Source organism: Bufo gargarizans, chromosome 5 (genome assembly GCF_014858855.1).
Source record: "Bufo gargarizans isolate SCDJY-AF-19 chromosome 5, ASM1485885v1, whole genome shotgun sequence".
Lineage (NCBI taxonomy): Eukaryota > Metazoa > Chordata > Amphibia > Anura > Bufonidae > Bufo > Bufo gargarizans.
This window is the reverse complement of record NC_058084.1, coordinates 327,435,306-327,455,823: the sequence shown is the minus strand read 5'-3', so window position 1 is coordinate 327,455,823 and position 20,518 is coordinate 327,435,306. Positions and strand designations below refer to the sequence as shown.

The window sequence follows — 20,518 nt, the reverse complement described above, 5'->3', positions numbered from 1 at the left end:
ATGCTCACATTTAGGCTACATTCACACGTCAGTATTTTTCTATATCCCGTTTTTTGCGGATCCGTTGTTCCTGAAAATGTTTCCGTATGTCATCCGTATGTCATCTGTTTTTTGCGGATCCGCAAAAAACGGAAACATGTATAAATTTCACAAAGCAAATAAAGTTGTTTGGATTTCTTTGAAATTTTTTATTTTTTTTTAAGTGAATAAGTGATTTCTGTGGGCAGGATTTAATTTCCAGGAACGGATTCCGCATAAAACGGATGACATACGTAATGACATACGAATGTCATCCGTTTTTTGCGGAACCATTGACTTTGTATTGTACCAGGATCCGATTTTTGCGGAAAAGAATAGGACAAGTTTTATATTTAATCGGACATGCGGAACGGAACAACGGAAACAGACAGCACACATTGTGTTGTCCGATTTTTTTCAGGACCCATTGAAAATGAATGGGTCCAGAACTGGTCCTGATCTGTTCCGCAAAAAACGGAACAGATCAGGAAAGAAACAACGGACGTGTGAATGGACCCTTAAAGGGGTTCTGCAGTTCTTTTAAACTGATAATCTATCCTCTAGTTAGATCATCAGCATCTGATCGGCGGGGGTCCGACACCCGGGACCTCTGCCGATCAGCTGTTTGAGAAGGCAGCGGCGCTCCAGGAGCGTTGCGGCCTTCTCTCGGTTTCCTTCAGGCCCAGTGACGTCACGACGACTAGTATCATCACTGGCCTGGGCGCGGCTAAGCTCTGTTCACTTAAATGGAGCTTAGCCGCTCCCAGGCCAGTGATTCTAGTCGTGATGTCACTGGGCCTCCTGGAGCGCCACTGCCTTCTCAAACAGCTGATCGGCAGGGGTCCCGGGTGTCAGAACCCCGCCAATCAGATGCTGATGATCTTTCCAGAGGATAGGTCATCAGTTTAAAAGAACTGCAGAACCCCTTTAATATTGATGACCCTCACCGACACCCAGATGTTCGAGAAGGCAGTGGTGCTCGCAGTGGTGCTGTGGCCTTCTCAAAGCTTTTCCTAGGCCGGTGATGACACGTTCATCAGTCACGTGGCCTAAGGCCTCATGCACACAACCGTTGTTCGGGTCCGCATCCGAGCCGCAGTTTTTGCGGCTCGGATGCGGACCCATTCACTTCAATGGGGCCGCTAAAGATGCGGACAGCACTCCGTGTGCTGTCCGCATCCGTTGCACCGTTCCGTGCTTGCTCCTCCTCCCATTCGTTGCTTGATGCACATGGAGGTGACTAAGAGCACCACACTATATGTGCGCTCCTGAACATAGAAGCCCAACGGCTTAGGTAGGTTTAGCGTAGGACCCGTCTGACCTGAGACCACCTTGGCGTTCGGTAGGCGGGCTTAGATGTGTTTTGATCAAAATATATTGACTAAGTGTCTCAGATATTATCATATCAGAGTGAGGACTTTGTCCATATATAGTGCTTGCATCTACTTTACTAAGTGCATTATTATCTTATTTCTGTGGTTTTCTTTGGTATTAGAGTAGCACACTAGGACTACATATTGGATATTTCCAAAAACTACAGAATCAGGGTAACAAATATTGAGTATTTTCTCTCTTCTATTTGCTACTGTGTCCAATAAATAAATTAATTAATTAACTGAAATGAAATAAATAAAAATGAACCATTTAAAAGGGGTTGTCCAGGCCTTGGGAACCCTTTCTACAGATCTCCCAGTGCGGCTATATGGCTGATGGTAATAATACTCATCTGATGCCAACCGCTGGGTTCCACCTCCGTAGCTGCCCGCCGACACTGCATGTCCCGAGTCTCCCCACGCCAATACCCACTTTGACGCTGGTCACGTGAGGGCTGCACTTGAAGTATGGGTGACATATGACTGCTGCAGCCAGGCTTTGGCTGCAACAGTCACATGACCTGCATCAAACTGGATGTTGACGGGGCACCTGCAGAGCCAGAGGGGCAGCGATGGAACCAGAACTCAGTGGTGGTGTTCAGGTAAGGATGATTACCACCACAGATCCGGCCATGCTAGGGAAATCTGTAGAAAAGGTCCTCAAGGGGTAAACAACCCCTTCAAATTTCACTTCCATTTTGCATTAATTCCTATGAAACACCTCAAGGGTTAACAAACTTCTTAAATGCCGTTTTGAATACCTTGAGGAGTGGCGATTTTAAAATGCGGTGATTTAGGCCTATTGCACACGACCGTATGGCTTTTTCAGTGTTTTGCGGTCCGTTTTTCATGGATCCGTTGTTCCGTTTTTTGTTTCCGTTGTTTTTCCGTTTCTGTTCCGTTTTTCCGTTCCGTTTTTCCGTATGGCATATACAGTATACAGTAATTACATAGATAAAATTGGGCTGGGCATAACATTTTCAATAGATGGTTCAGGAAAAAACGGAACGGAAACGGAAGACATACGGATGCATTTCCGTATGTGCTCCGTTTTTTTTTGCGGATCCATTGACTTGAATGGAGCCACGGACTGTGATTTGCGGGCAATAATAGGACATGTTCTATGTTAAAACGGAACGGAAAAACGGAAATACGGAAACGGAATGCATACAGAGTACATTCCGTTTTTTTTGCGGAACCATTGAAATGAATGGTTCCGTATATGGACCGTATACGGAACGCAAAAAACGGCCAGTAAACGGGGAAAAAAAACGGCCGTGTGCAATAGGCCTTATTGGGATTTTCTACTATACAAACCCCTCAACGCCCCTTCAGAAATGAATTGGTCCCTGAAAATTTTACAACTGTCTGGTAAACTTATAAACCTTCTAATGTTCCCCCCAAAAAATTAAAAAAGTACATTTGAACAATCATGCCGACATAAAGTGGACCTATGGTCAAATCTTCATTAAATTTAGGATTTTTTTTTTTTTTTTTATAAAAGAAAATATATCGACCAATATCAAGTATGAGTCACCCCCAAAAAAAATAACTACATTTCAGTATCGCTTGGATCAATCCAACCGATCCAAAGATATTAGACACAAAGTGGCACAGGTCAGATTCGCATAATGGCGTTTGTTCCAAAATGACTTGTGCTGGAAGGGGTTAATGACCACAATGTCTAAGTAACCGCTAAAGCGACAGTAAAAATAAAGCTTTTTAGTATGCGCTGACTGTGCCGATAAAGACAACAGGACCTTGTGGTTCCCAAATCCCAGCAGCCAAGTGACAGCGCTTGAGCCAGTGCCATGGGCATCAGCATGCCAAGGGGTGCCAATTTTGTGGCTGGAGCAAAGGAGACACCCCTTGTCAGCAGGGTGTAGAGGCATAGATAGGCAAGTGGCAGTTACACCTCTGAGCACTAGGAGTACTAGTTTATAGTGACCCCAATACTCAGACTGCCAGGAGGCCAATGCACTATTGTTAGATACTGTTACGTACCGCCATCTCATTGTCTGGCTGTCGTTCACATGGGGCGACTATGGCCATGAACACACATGGTGGACTAATAACTTCTTTGTGTAGGAGGTGACAATGGATGAGGTGAGCCCTTTGTATGGGGCCTGAAGTGGCACTCACCGGTCAGGGTCCTCAGCACCGTCCCGTGTGCCCACAGGCTCAGCACTTGCTGCACAGACAGGTTGATCATGGACAGGTCCTCCTTCTCCGCCTTCATGGTGCTCCTCCGCCGGCAGGGTGCTCGGGGGTGAAGGAGACGTGGGGCTCCCGGACAGCTGCTCCTCCTCCTCCAGAAGCAGCACAAGGAGCTCAAGCAGCAAGAGGCCAAGCAGCGACGGCCTGGGGATGAGCGGAGGGCGCAGCTGGAGCGGGGAGGAGAAGCAGCCTCGCAGGGGAGACATTGAGGAAGAGGGCTGCTGCTGCCAGGCGCTCCCTAGCCTTGCCCGACTAGCTCTTCCTGGCGGCCGGTGAGGCGCTACCGCTGGGGGCGACGAGCTGGCTGCTGCTGTGTGTGCACCGGAGCAGCCAACCTGCATCCTCCAGCACCATCATCATCCCCATCAGATGTCTCCTCCTCCCCTCATCACCCCAGCCACCATCATCCTGGAGGAGGAGACTGCGGGCGGAGGAGGCATTCCTGTGCCCTCTCCTGGATGGTCGTCACTTCTGCCTCAGGTTCACACCATGACACTTTCCTCACGTCCTTATGGCTGCTGCTACAAATCTGTAAAATCCTCTCTAAATACTGTGCAATGATCAGAATGCCCCACACTGGTCCCAGTCCAGCCCCAGCCCCAATTATTACCTCTCTAAATACTGTGTAATGATCAGAATGCCCCACACTGGTCCCAGTCCAGCCCCAGCCCCAATTATGACCTCTCTAAATACTGTGCAATGATCAGAATGCCCCACACTGGTCCCAGTCCAGCCCCAGCCCCAATTATGACCTCTCTAAATACTGTGTAATGATCAGAATGCCCCACACTGGTCCCAGTCCAGCACCAGCCCCAATTATGACCTCTCTAAATACTGTGCAATGATCAGAATGCCCCACACTGGTCCCAGTCCAGCCCCAGCCCCAATTATTACCTCTCTAAATACTGTGCAATGATCAGAATGCCCCACACTGGTCCCAGTCCAGCCCCAGCCCCAATTATGACCTCTCTAAATACTGTGTAATGATCAGAATGCCCCACACTGGTCCCAGTCCAGCCCCAGCCCCAGCCCCAATTATTACCTCTCTAAATACTGTGCAATGATCAGAATGCCCCACACTGGTGCCAGTCCAGCCCCAGCCCCAATTATTACCTCTCTAAATACTGTGTAATGATCAGAATGCCCCACACTGGTGCCAGTCCAGCACCAGCCCCAATTATTACCTCTCTAAATACTGTGCAATGATCAGAATGCCCCACACTGGTCCCAGTCCAGCACCAGCCCCAATTATTACCTCTCTAAATACTGTGCAATGATCAGAATGCCCCACACTGGTCCCAGTCCAGCCCCAGCCCCAATTATTACCTCTCTAAATACTGTGTAATGATCAGAATGCCCCACGCTGGTCCCAGTCCAGCACCAGCCCCAATTGTGCCCTCTCTAAATACTGTGCAATGATCAGAATGCCCCACACTGGTCCCAGTCCAGCACCAGCCCCAATTATTACCTCTCTAAATACTGTGCAATGATCAGAATGCCCCACACTGGTCCCAGTCCAGCCCCAGCCCCAATTGTGCCCTCTCTAAATACTGTGCAATGATCAGAATGCCCCACACTGGTCCCAGTCCAGCACCAGCCCCAATTGTGCCCTCTCTAAATACTGTGCAATGATCAGAATGCCCCACACTGGTCCCAGTCCAGCACCAGCCCCAATTATTACCTCTCTAAATACTGTGCAATGATCAGAATGCCCCACACTGGTCCCAGTCCAGCACCAGCCCCAATTATTACCTCTCTAAATACTGTGTAATGATCAGAATGCCCCACACTGGTCCCAGTCCAGCACCAGCCCCAATTATGACCTCTCTAAATACTGTGTAATGATCAGAATGCCCCACACTGGTCCCAGTCCAGCACCAGCCCCAATTATTACCTCTCTAAATACTGTGTAATGATCAGAATGCCCCACACTGGTCCCAGTCCAGCACCAGCCCCAATTATGACCTCTCTAAATACTGTGCAATGATCAGAATGCCCCACACTGGTCCCAGTCCAGCACCAGCCCCAATTATGACCTCTCTAAATACTGTGCAATGATCGGAATGCCCCACACTGGTCCCAGTCCAGCACCAGCCCCAATTATGACCTCTCTAAATACTGTGTAATGATCGGAATGCCCCACACTGGTCCCAGTCCAGCACCAGCCCCAATTATGACCTCTCTAAATACTGTGCAATGATCAGAATGCCCCACACTGGTCCCAGTCCAGCACCAGCCCCAATTATGACCTCTCTAAATACTGTGTAATGATCAGAATGCCCCACACTGGTCCCAGTCCAGCACCAGCCCCAATTATGACCTCTCTAAATACTGTGCAATGATCAGAATGCCCCACACTGGTCCCAGTCCAGCACCAGCCCCAATTATGACCTCTCTAAATACTGTGCAATGATCAGAATGCCCCACACTGGTCCCAGTCCAGCACCAGCCCCAATTATGACCCCTCTAAATACTGTGCAATGATCAGAATGCCCCACACTGGTCCCAGTCCAGCACCAGCCCCAATTATGACCTCTCTAAATACTGTGCAATGATTAGAATGCCCCACACTGGTCCCAGTCCAGCACCAGCCCCAATTATGACCTCTCTAAATACTGTGCAATGATCAGAATGCCCCACACTGGTCCCAGTCCAGCACCAGCCCCAATTATGACCTCTCTAAATACTGTGTAATGATCAGAATGCCCCACACTGGTCCCAGTCCAGCACCAGCCCCAATTATGACCTCTCTAAATACTGTGCAATGATCAGAATGCCCCACACTGGTCCCAGTCCAGCACCAGCCCCAATTATGACCTCTCTAAATACTGTGCAATGATCAGAATGCCCCACACTGGTCCCAGTCCAGCACCAGCCCCAATTATGACCCCTCTAAATACTGTGCAATGATCAGAATGCCCCACACTGGTCCCAGTCCAGCACCAGCCCCAATTATGACCTCTCTAAATACTGTGCAATGATTAGAATGCCCCACACTGGTCCCAGTCCAGCACCAGCCCCAATTATGACCTCTCTACATACTGTGCAATGATCAGAATGCCCCACACTGGTCCCAGTCCAGCCCCAGCCCCAATTATGACCCAAGGATTGTTAAAGTGTAACTCCCCCCCCTCCCTTTTTTTTTTGTAATGCATATAGGCAGGGATACTGGCCATTGTTATAATATCGATATCATACGTTCTGTTTACTGAAGTGTAGATTTTGGGGGTTCTATCTCAGGGCCGCACACTGACTTCTAGGAGAGCTGCCTTACATCTGGTGACCGCTAAAGAGCTTGTGTGCACCCCTTTCTTCCCTGCCGCCCACTGCCTCTTTTATCCATCTATCTCATATCTATCTATCCATCTATCTCATATCTATCCATCTATCTCATATCTATCCATCCATCTATCTCATCTCTATCCATCTATCTCATATCTATCCATCCATCTATCTCATCTCTATCCATCTATCTCATATCTATCCATCTATCTCATATCTATCCATCCATCTATCTCATCTCTATCCATCTATCTCATATCTATCCATCTATCTCATCTCTATCCATCTATCTCATATCCATCTATCTCATATCTATCCATCTATCTCATATCTATCCATCTATCTCATATCTATCCATCCATCTATCTCATCTCTATCCACCTATCTCATATCCATCTATCTCATATCTATCCATCTATCTCATATCTATCCATCTATCTCATATCTATCTATCTAATATCTATCTCAGTATCTCATATCTATCCATCTATCTCATATCTATCCATCTATCTCATATCTATCCATCTATCTCATATCTATCTATCTCATATCTATCTATCCATCTATCTCATATCTATCTATCCATCTATCTCATATCTATCTATCCATCTATCTCATATCTATCTATCCATCTATCTCATATCTATCTATCCATCTATCTCATATCTATCTATCCATCTATCTCATATCTATCCATCTATCTCATATCTATCCATCTATCTCATATCTATCTATCCATCTATCTCATATCTATCTATCCATCTATCTCATATCTATCTATCTATCTATCTATCTCATATCTATCTCAGTATCTCATATCTATCCATCTATCTCATATCTATCTATCCATCTATCTCATATCTATCTATCCATCTATCTCATATATATCTATCTATCTATCTATCTATCTATCTATCTCATATCTATCTCAGTATCTCATATCTATCCATCTATCTCATATCTATCCATCTATCTCATATCTATCCATCCATCTATCTCATCTCTATCCATCTATCTCATATCTATCCATCCATCTATCTCATCTCTATCCATCTATCTCATATCTATCCATCTATCTCATATCTATCCATCCATCTATCTCATCTCTATCCATCTATCTCATATCTATCCATCTATCTCATCTCTATCCATCTATCTCATATCCATCTATCTCATATCCATCTATCTCATATCTATCCATCTATCTCATATCTATCTATCTCATATCTATCTATCCATCTATCTCATATCTATCTATCCATCTATCTCATATCTATCTATCCATCTATCTCATATCTATCTATCCATCTATCTCATATCTATCTATCCATCTATCTCATATCTATCCATCTATCTCATATCTATCTATCTATCTATCTATCTATCTATCTATCTCATATCTATCTATCCATCTATCTCATATCTATCTATCCATCTATCTCATATCTATCTATCTATCTCATATCTATCTATCTCTCTATCTATCTATCTCATATCTATCTCAGTATCTCATATCTATCCATCTATCTCATATCTATCTATCCATCTATCTCATATCTATCTATCCATCTATCTCATATATATCTATCTATCTATCTATCTATCTATCTATCTCATATCTATCTCAGTATCTCATATCTATCCATCTATCTCATATCTATCCATCTATCTCATATCTATCCATCCATCTATCTCATCTCTATCCATCTATCTCATATCTATCCATCCATCTATCTCATCTCTATCCATCTATCTCATATCTATCCATCTATCTCATATCTATCCATCCATCTATCTCATCTCTATCCATCTATCTCATATCTATCCATCTATCTCATCTCTATCCATCTATCTCATATCCATCTATCTCATATCCATCTATCTCATATCTATCCATCTATCTCATATCTATCTATCTCATATCTATCTATCCATCTATCTCATATCTATCTATCCATCTATCTCATATCTATCTATCCATCTATCTCATATCTATCTATCCATCTATCTCATATCTATCCATCTATCTCATATCTATCTATCTATCTATCTCATATCTATCTATCCATCTATCTCATATCTATCTATCCATCTATCTCATATCTATCTATCTATCTCATATCTATCTATCTCTCTATCTATCTATCTCATATCTATCTCAGTATCTCATATCTATCCATCTATCTCATATCTATCTATCCATCTATCTCATATCTATCTATCCATCTATCTCATATCTATCTATCTATCTATCTATCTATCTATCTATCTATCTATCTCATATCTATCTCAGTATCTCATATCTATCCATCTATCTCATATCTATCTATCTATCTATCTATCTCATATCTATCCATCTATCTCATATCTATCTATCCATCTCATATCTATCTATCCATCTCATATCTATCTATCCATCTATCTCATATATATCTCATATCTATCTATCTATCTATCTATCTATCTATCTATCCATCTATCTCATATCTATCCATCTAAAAAACAAAAAGTGAGGCAGCACTCTAATTGTGGTGAAAGGGTGAAGGCCTTAGAAATAAACAGGTCTTCACCCTTTCACCACACTTGGAGTGCTGCCTCACTTTTGGTTTTTTGGATCTATCAGTGGAAGTAATACCTATCTCCCCTGAGGATTTGCACCCATTTTCATACTGTCTAACTGTGCTGCTGTCTTCTCTGCAATTGTATCTATCTTCTATCCATCTATCTCACGTTTATCTATCTATCTATACATCTAATATCTATACATCTATCTAATATCTATCTCATATCTATCCAGCTATCTCATATGTATCTATCTATACCCCTTATGTAACTCTGTAGTGTAAAGCCTGTATTACACTTGCCGATTTCGGCAGATAATTGCTGAATGCTCGTTAGCGATCTTCTTGCAGTGTAATACTGCCGCCAGTTGCCCGATGAATGAGCAAATGCTTAATCATCATGCAATCCAAATTTTTCTAAATGTTAAAAAATGATCGTTTGCAGGTGCAGTAAGCCGGATTGGGACCAATGCACACTGGCGCAAGACTAAATGCCGACTGGGTCAGGTGTAGGTATAGTTAGTTTTTGTTTGTGACGCCAATTGCAATGTGCGCAGGGTACTGTTGCAGGGCCCTTTAAGATGTTATAACTCACGTACCGGGTGAGGAATGCCAGAGTGGGGATAGTGTCTCTGTGTCTCCTACCTAGGTAAGGCTGGACTCCTGGATCCTGGCTCGCTTGCAATAAAATTGAGTGTTGCTAGTAGGAGTAACTGAGGAACTTTGATAGTAAGGAATGAGATCAAGACTGGTGATATAATCCAACTTGTCTTTACTTAATGCAGCATAAATCCATACGAGTTACAGCAATAGTCTTGGGTTCCAGCAGGTATAGGCAATGTATGGCAGGGTTCAATATCTCTTCTGCTTCTATACTATGTGCCTGGAGAATCTGGCAGGTATCTATCTTCTGCTCTGTCTGTCTTCTGCTTGGTGTGGGCCTGACTAGCTGAGGAGGAATTTGGCTTCTCCTGGACTCTGGATATGTACTCACAGCTTGGCTCACAGGGGATGCTTCTTCCTGGAGGCCGGAGATGGCTGCTTTTCTTGTCAACCAGCAGAGGCTGATGGCTCAGGCTGGGAATGTCCTCTAGTCTCAACCGAGACAGGGTCCTGGTTTGGGATCCCTATTTTCTGGGAGCTCCAACTAACACAGCCTTCTCCTAGCCGGGGTGGCTGGTACACTAACTAGAACTTCCTTCTCCTCCCCATGAAACAGGACATGGGACCGGCCCACTTCTGCTCACAGAGGGAGGGGACTAAACTGGAATGTACTATTCCAGTCTAGCAGTACTAAACTGGCTAAGGTCCTGCTACATCTTGCTGCCACCTGCTGGTGCACATGGAAATTACAGCATAATACATAAAACAGGCCTAGAAAATACATATAATAACAATAGTGACAATATAATTACACTTAACATGTGGTAGCTGGGAAAAAGAGTTTGGTAACATAACTCCAGGATGTTACACAGGCAGCAGATCGTGGTGTCTAATCACGATCTGCCACTGGCAAACCACTATAAAGCATGGGGACGAGCAATGGCATAGCGATAACGCCCCTCCATCCTGTGGAGGAGATCGCTGGCGATTGCCAGGAAGGACCGCTTCCACACCGAGCTGTGTAATGCAGCCTTAGGCCTCATGCACACGACCGTGCTGTTTTTTGCGGACCGCAAACCACGGATCCGCAGAAAAAAAAGAAGGCATGTCCTATTCTTGTTCGTTTTGCGGTCAAGAATAGGCATGTCTACAATGGGCCGCCCGTTCCGCAAATTGCGGAAGGGACACGGGCGGCCCATTGTAGACATGCCTATTCTTGACCGCAAAACGAACAAGAATAGGACATGCTATTTTTTTTGCGGGTCCTCGGAATGGAGCACACTCCGTGTGCTGTCCGCATCTTTTGCGCCCCCATTGAAGTGAATGGGTCCACACCCGAGCCGCAAAAACTGCGGCTCAGATGCGGACCCGAAAAACGGTTGTGTGCATGAGGCCTTAAGAATGTGTATTTCAAGGAACCCAGCTGCTTCCTTGACAGAGGAAACTGAGGGCTCCTGTGTGTAGTGCCCCTTCCGCCAGCATATCTGAAACTTACACCTTTTCATATTCAAGATAATGACTGTAAAAAGATAATTACTTTTCCCAAAAAATCTGTAGTCAGATAATCACGGCAAAATAGTTAAAGTCACCAAGTATCACTGGTAAGAGTTAAAAGGGTTGTGTTATCTCATACATTGGAGGCACATTGCTAGGATATTCCCCTAATGTCTGGGACCCACACTTATCTCTAAAATGGACCTCTCCATTCATTTCTTTGAGACTACCAAAAATAGCTAAGGGCTGACTCGGCTATAGAAGTGAATGGAGTGATAGCCGATCTTGCTTTATCACAACCAAATAGGCCTGGTCTTTGACGCCACCATCCATCCGCCGGCCTCTATGCCTGCCCTCCAGCCTTGCAGCCATCTGCCTAACATCAAGAGCAACCCAAACACCAGCAGACAAGAAGCACCCAAAAGGCCAGGGTGTGTCCCAAGGGAAGAAAGGATGCACCCTCCACTCATTGCACACATAGCCCAGGGAGCACTAGTGGGAGAGGGATTAGCCACCTTGAGGGCCACTATCATCCTTGTTGCCACTGCCACTACTTCCATCCTCTCCAGCTCCTGCCATCGCACCTTCCGTGTGGCCCCGCGCGCTTCACCTCCTGTTAGTCTTAGGGCCCATTGACCATTTACGCAGTGGATGTTGATGCTGTCAAAATCCGCTGCGTTTTCTGTGGCAGAAACTGCCATGGTTTCTGCCACAGTTGTTGGCTTCAAATGCTGTGCACCAGAATGCTGCTTAGCTCCACTGAAAGGGGTTATCAGGGCTTTGTTGAAAATCCTGCTGTGTACCAACCGCTGGAGAAAAGATAATCTGCGCAGTACTTGTCCCTCCATTGCACCGCCGATTTTGCCGTATCCACTGTGCTCAAACTGCGTGCTCTTCTGCTCAGGTCCTGACCAGATCTCTTCTCAAGTTATCCTGTATAACTCTGACTGCGGTATATAGGAGGTTCGCAGAGGGAGGGGCTCTCACTCCATCGGGTCCCCGTGCTGCGATGGCAAAGTCCTGATGGTTGCCATGGCAGCACCAAGATTTGCAAAGGCCTTGGGGTCCATGAGGCCCAGGCCCCAAGGCTGGGTCTCCTAGGTGAACTGTCAGTGTAATACACTGACAGTCAATGTTGTACAATACAGCATGTATTGCATTGAAAAAGGGATCAGACCCTCAAATGTTGAAGTCCCATAATGGGACAAAAAAATTGAAAAATAGGGTTTTTTAAGTTAAAGTTTCAAGTAAAAAAAAAAAAGCTCCATTTTCAATAATCACACTATGTACAAAAAAAAATTCAAAACATTTGTTAAATATAAACATATTAGGTATCACCACGTCCATAACGTCTGCATAAAAATATCTCATGTTCTTACCTTTCAGGTGAACGCTGCAAAAAAAAAAAAACGGTGTCAAAATAACCATTTTTTGATCACATTGCCTTACAAAAAGTGTAAAATCAAAGTACTATGTACCCTGTGAGACAATGACAGGTCTCACACAGGGTAGAGGCAAGGAAGGGGTGGATAGTGTGGTCCACACCCCTATTCCACCACAGGCGAGACCAGCTGGAAGTAATCAGGCTGAGAGACCACTATTCCCAGTGGCGGATTACAATAGGGACGTTCGGGTCGGCAGCCCCGGGCCCAGCACCGCTGGGGGGCCCAACGCTGACCCGAACGCCCACATACTGCGGCGGGGCACGGGAGCGCATAGCTCCCTGTCCCGTCGCCGATCACCGGCATTCACCTTGTAGGCCTGAGGCCTATGCGGTAGTGAAATCCCGGCGCAGGCGTGCGTGATGACGTCATCGCGCGCCTGTGCCGGGACGCAGCACTGTGACGCGCCTGACTCATCCCGCCCGCCTTCCTCTGCGAGCAAGCGCCTGGCCCTGGACATAGGTGAGTAATTATTTTTTCATTTTTTGTTCATTTTTTATTTTTTTATTTCATTTGCCTACTTGGGGGGGACACAGGAGGACCTATTAGGGAAGATAAATCGATCGAACATGGGGGGGAATGTGGGGGCTGTATGGGGCCAAATTATTATGGGAGGGAATACTATGTGGGGGCAAATTACTAGATGGGGCAGTGTGGGGGCAAATTATTATGAGGGAATACTATGTGGGGGCAAATTACTAGATGGGGCAGTGTGGGGGCAAATTATTATGAGGGAATACTATGTGGGGGAAAATTACTAGATGGGGCAGTGTGGGGGCAAATTATTATGAGGGAATACTATGTGGGGGCAAATTACTAGATGGGGCAGTGTGGGGGCAAATTATTATGAGGGAATACTATGGGGGCAAATTACTATGTGGGGGGAAATTATTATGAGAGGGACTACTATGTGGGGGCAAATTACTAGATGGGGCAGTGTGGGGGAAACTATTGTGTGGGGGCAAATTGCTGTGTGGGGGCAAATTATTATGGGAGGGACTACTATGTGTGGCAAATTACTATGTGGGGGAAACTATTGTGTGGGGGCAGTGTGGGGTAATTTCTATGTGGGGACAGTGTGGGGTAATTTCTATGTGGGGACAGTGTGGGGTAATTTCTATGTGGGGAAAGTGTGGGGTAATTGCTATGTGGAGGCAAATTACTATGTGGGGGCAAATTACTATGTGGGGGCAGTGTGTGGAAAACTATTGTGTGGGGGCAAATTATTATGAGAGGGAATACTATGTGGGGACAAATTACTATGTGGGGGCAAATTATTATGAGAGGGACTACTATGTGGGGGCAAATTACTAGATGGGGCAGTGTGGGGGCAAATTACTAGATGGGGCAGTGTGGGGGCAAATTGCTATGTGGGGGCAGTGTGGGGAAATTGCTATGTGGGGACAAATTACTATATGGGGCAATGTGGGGGCAAATTACTATGGGGGGATTACTATGTGGGGGCAGTGTGGTGGAAATTACTATATGGGGGTGTTGCTATTGGGGAGGCACTATAGGGGCAATTCTATTATTTCTGGGGACACTATACAGGGATTATTGCCTGGAGCACAATAGAGGGTGGTATTATTACTGGGGGTCTCTAGGGGACATTATAGCTGCTGTGGACACTATAGGGACATTTGGGGTAATTTATCAAACTGGTGTAATGCAGAACTGGCTTAGTTGCCCATAGCAGCCAATCAGATTCCACCTTTCATATTTGACAGCTCTTTTGGAAATCCAGTTCTACTTTACACCAGTTTGATAAATTACCCCAATTATATCTTTCAGGGTCACTATTTTTTCAGCAGTATAGTTCCTGGGGCATTGGGGAGCACAACGGGCACAGTATTGGGGGTGGCAGGATGACACTGTGGGGACACCAGGATGAGGAGGTTGATGGAAAAATTGAGAAATCTAACGTGTCTGTGTTACAAACTGTAGAGACGAGATGCGGCTGAAAGAATTTGCCATGGTGGTCTGGGTCAAATGGAGGAGAAGAGGAAATAGAAGGTCTACATGACAGGAGATGTCACTGGATGTAACAGGTATGTGGTGCTGTATTCTCCTCCATGTCTTTTTTATTACAATTATATGTATTTTAAATTTGACGACCAAATTTTTCAGTTTAGGACCCAATTTGGGGTATTTTTTTTTTGTCTGAAGATGTCATATGGCCTAAGAAAAGACTGTGGCGCTCATAAAGCACCGCAGCCTCTTCATACAAAAAAAAAAAAAAAAACTAAACTAAAATGGAGGGGGGGGGGGGGGGGCCCAAGTTGGGTAGACAGCCCCGGGCCTATCATGCACTTAATCCGCCCCTGACTATTCCCCAAGAGACACTGGACTGGAGGCAGTGGGCGTACTGTGCTCTGTACAGCTAGGAGGCTGTGGGACATTGGCTGAGAAAGCCACATGCGTTCACAGGGTGTGACCGGTGACTTAGGTGAGTCAGGAAGATTGTGTTTAGTTAGAGCCTGGACGGGCGAGTGTTTATTATTTTTGTCATTTTGCTTGTGCTGGTGTGCCACAATAAATGCACTGTTTTGACCTGCAACCTGGTGTCCTGAATCCATATGTGTGAGGATGATCCCCCTGAAAGAAAGCTACCCCTCGCAACCCCAAAATGAAAACCTTAACTCATCCTGCAAAAAATGAGCCCCCACACAAGATGATCAGCAGAAAAATCAAAATGTGGCTCTCAGAAAATGGGAACACAAGAACAGCATTTTTTTTATTGTGTTAGATTAATTTACCAAACAATATGCCCACTATAAGGGTCCATTCACACGTCCGCAATTCTGTTCTGCATTTTGCATTTTTTTCTGCAAAACACGGACACCGGCAATGTGCGTTCCGCATTTCGCGGACCGCACATCACTGGCACTATAATAAAATATGCCTATTCTTGTGACAAGAATAGGACATGTTCTATTTTTTTCGGGAACGGAAATGCAGACCCGGAAGTGCAGGTCCGCGAATTGGGGACGTGTGACTGGACCCTTAAAGTCACACAGGATCAGAAACGGCCCACATAAGTTCAAATATACAATGAATATCAGTCCCCCCTAGCGACTATATGTCTCCAATACACATGCCATCAGAAAAACTAAATAGCAATGGCTATGGGAGGTGCTCAAATTGAAGTACCCCCCCCCCCCCACTCCATATGGTCCACAGGTAGACAAAAGTCAATCCTGTGTGTGTGAGCCACAAATGCACTAATCAGATGGCAGGTATGTCAGAGTATAAATTACAGGAGACAAGGGAGACAATTCAAAATAAATAAATACAGACCGCAGTGCTATTAACCCCCCCGGAGGTACATTTCGCCTTTCAGCTTGTTGCCCCCCACTCGCTTGACTGTTCACAGTAACAGTAATTTTGAACGGGGGGGGGGGCAAACATTTGAATGTCACTGTATATGCAGCTGAACAAAAAGACTCCGGAACATATTTCATGGGGACTTGAACAGAAGAGCCCTCAGCTGTCTGAGCACAGCGGGGATGGTGGCATCAGCGGCGTCATGAAGGGGTAAGCAGGGCAGCACACAAGAGTTTCTGGGAAGCCCAGAGCACCCCTTTAATTTCCCTTGGATTTCGTGGTATGGTGACAAGTAGTGGGTCTGCTGTGGATTAGAACAAAACCCACCACTGCAAAAAAAATGCCTAAAATGTGTGTTTTTTACTGTGGCGTTACTGACAGAATTGCAGAAGGTCTTACAATGCTTTCATCCTTTATATTGCAAAGGTTGAGAGCTGCAAGTAATCCTCATAGCATAAACTGACAAACACTTTATATCACAGGTTTGCCCTCTACTTTTAAGAATTCTCCTATACTTTTCGACTACTGTACAACGCTGCAACTTTGCTACACGCAAATCCATGGCTCATGTTGCCGTACCCCATATCAGATAGCTGCAGAGAGCAGAGTATAAGGAATAGGGTAACCAATAAAGCACACAAAGTCAAATCATATTGCAAAAGTAAGGGACTACAGTACTGAATACAAACCTATATCATAACCTCCCAACTTTTTGTACAGTCAAAGAGGGTCACTTATGGTTCAGTATGTGAAAGATCAATTTTTTCTGCATATTTATACATTTTAATCGTTTTCTTCGTGCACAATGATACAAAAATTATCTGAATATAGGAATCTCTAAAATCAAAAATTGTAGGGACCATATAAACACTTTCTGGATCAATATTGTACATGTAATATTGCAATTCTATACCTCAGATCAAAAAGAGGGACATTTAAGGAGCAAAGAGGAACAGAGGAACTTGGGTCAAAAATAGTAACTGTCCCTCCAAAAGAGAGACACTTGGGAGGTCTGCTCTATATTGTATTTTTCGCTTTATAAGACACACTTTTTAGCAAGAAAAAATCCAGCATGGCCAGACCCACTGACTGCTTCCTTAATAATCCGGCAGAGCGCACATTCAGTGCTTTGCCCGGTCAGTGAGAGAGCTGTGCATCTGCACTCACCTCTCTCCAACACTTATGATCAGCGGCAGCAGGAGAGCACATGGGGAGGAAGGTCCTAAAGCTGTACTGAAAGGAAAGTACAGCTTAACCGCCTCCCTTCCGCCCGTTGACTATAAACGTCCGGGAGGTGGATCTCTATCTTCGAATGGACGTTTCTGAACGTCCATTCAGAGATCGCAGCTGCACGCTAATCATGCAGCTGCACGCTAATCATGCAGCTGCAGAGCGGGTTGCCCGCTGTCAGTGACAGCCGGACAACCCAGAGAGAAGGCAGGGATCGTTCCCAGGCCTTCTAGATCGCTGCATAGCATTTCCTGTTCCAGCCCGGCGGTCATGTGAGCGCCGGGGTCGGGAGAGTGCAGGAGCTGTCGTGTCTTCTACAGACCTCGATTAGCCCTGCACTGAGGCTGTTCCGCTCAGTATACCGCTGTACAGCCTCTCTGGGGGATGTATCTCTCCGTTAACTGGGCCCCAGTTACAGGAGAAATCAATAGTGAAAAAAAATAAGTGAAGTTAAATGTCCCCCAGAGGTCTTGTATGACCTTATGGGGGACGCATAAATAAGAAAAGTGTTAAAATTAAAAAAAGGTTTCACATGTAATGTAAAATTTCCCAAGTAAGGAATAAAAACAAAAAATTGAAAATAGAAAAAAATAAATAAAATAGACATATTTGGTATTGCCGCATCCATGACGGTCAGTTCTATAAACATATCACATGATCCACCCAGTGCGATAAACACCATAAAAAATAAAAAAATAAAAATGGTGTAAAAAAATGCAATTTCTGTCACCTTACATCACAAAAAGTGCAATACCAAGTAATCAAAAAGGCATATGTCCCACAAAATGGTACCAATAAAACCGCCACCTCATCCCACAAAAAATGAGCCCCTACATAAGAAAATTTCTAAAAAAATAAAAAAAACTATAGCTCTCAGAACATGGACACATTAAAACATAATTTTTTTGTTTAAAAAATGCTATTATTGTGTTTAAGTGAAATAAATAAAAAAGGATGCATATTGGGTATTGCCGGGTCTGTAACAACCAGCTCTATAAAAATATCACATGGCCTAACCCCTTGGGTGAACACCGTAAAAAATTAAAATAAAAACTGTGCCAAAAAATCCATTTTATGTCACCTAACATCAAATAAAGTGCAACACCAAGCGATCAAAAAGGTGTATGTCCCCCCAAAATAGTACCAATCAAACTGTCACCTCATCCTGCAAAAAATGAGATCCTAACTAAGACAATCGGTCAAAAAATAAAAAAGCTATGGCTCTCAGACTATGCAGACACTAAAACATAATTTTTTTGGTTTCAAAAATGGTATTATTGTGTAAAACTTAAATAAATAAGTAAAAGTATACATATTAGGTATCGCCACATCCGGAACGATCTGATCTATAAAAATGTCACATGACCTAACCCCTCAGGTGAATGCTGTAAAAATAAATAAATAAAAACTGTGCTAAAACAACCAATTTTTTGGTCACCTTGCCTCATAAAGTGTTATACCGAATGATCAAAAAAATCATATGTACCCAAAAATGGTACCAATAAAAACATCAACTCTTCCTGCAAAAAACGAGCCCCTGCACAAGACGATCGGCAGAAAAAAAAATATATATGGCGTTCAGAAAATGGAGACACAAAAACATAATTTTATTTCAAAATTATTTATTTTATTTATGTATGTAAAACTGAAACAAACAAAGAAAGTAGACATATTTGATATCATTGCGTCGGTAACAACCTGCTCTATAAAAATAGCACATGATCTACCCAGTCAGATGAATGTTGTAAAAAATAAAAACAGTGCCAAAACAGCCATTACCTTGCCTCACAAAAAACATAATATAGAGCAATTAAAAATCATATTTACCCCAAAATAGTACCAATAAAACTGGCATCTTATCCCCTAGTTTCCAAAATGGGGTCACTTTTTGGGAGTTTCTATTGTAAGGGTGCATCAGGGGGGCTTCAAATGGAACATGGCATCTAAAAACCAGTTCAAAATCTGCCTCCCAAAACTGCCGCTCCTTTTCTTCTGCCCCCTGCCATGTGCCCGTATAGCAGTTTACGATCACATGTCAGGTGTTTCTGTAAACCGCATAATCAGGGTAATAAATATTGAGTTTTGTTTTGCTGTTAAACCGTGATGTGTTAAAGAAAAAAAATGGATTAAAATGGAAAATCTGGCAAAAAAGTGAAATTTAAAAATTTGATCTCCATTTTTCTTTAATTCTTGTGGAACACCTAAAGGGTTAACAAAGTTTGTAAAATCTGTTTTAAGTAACTTGAGGGGTGTCACTGTGCATCGTTCAACCATTCGGCGCACTTTACACAAGAAGATGCTGTATTTGAGAGTGATGCAGAGGAAGCCGTTTCTCCACCCACAGCATAAAAAGTGCCGCTTGAGGTGGGCTAAAGCACATTTGGACAAGCCAGCTTCATTTTGGAATAAGGTGCTGTGGACTGATGAAACTAAAATTGAGTTATTTGGCCATAACAAGGGGCGTTATGCATGGAGGAAAAAGAACACAGCATTCCAAGAAAAACACCTGCTACCTACAGTAAAATATGGTGGTGGTTCCATCATGCTGTGGGGCTGTGTGGCCAGTGCAGGGACTGGGAATCTTGTCAAAGTTGAGGGACGCATGGATTCCACTCAGTATCAGCAGATTCTAGAGACCAATGTCCAGGAATCAGTGACAAAGCTGAAGCTGTGCCGGGGCTGGATCTTTCAACAGGACAACGACCCTAAACACTTCTCAAAATCCACTAAGGCATTTATGCAGAGGAACAAGTACAACATTCTGGAATGGCCATCTCAGTCCCCAGACCTGAATATAATTGAAAATCTGTGGTGTGACTTAAAGAGAGCTGTCCTTGCTCGGAAGCCATCAAACCTGAATGAACAAAAGATGTTTTGTAAAGAGGAATGGTCCAAAATACCTTCAACCAAAATCCAGACTCTCATTGGAACCTACAGGAAGCGTTTAGAGGCTGTCATTTCTGCAAAAGGAGGA

General features: G+C 44.2%; 1 protein-coding gene across 1 annotated transcript in view; it reads right to left on the bottom strand.

The window, feature by feature from the left end:
* LOC122938534 (transmembrane protein 170B-like) overlaps window positions 1-3,997 on the bottom strand; it is a 38,760-nt gene extending 34,763 nt beyond the window's left edge. Inside the window, exon 1 of the mRNA XM_044294091.1 lies at window positions 3,534-3,997. Within this exon, the coding sequence (XP_044150026.1) occupies window positions 3,534-3,630 (97 nt within the window). The 5' untranslated portion in view covers window positions 3,631-3,997. The remainder of the gene's footprint in view (window positions 1-3,533) is intronic.
* Between the last annotated feature and the right edge of the window lie 16,521 nt (window positions 3,998-20,518).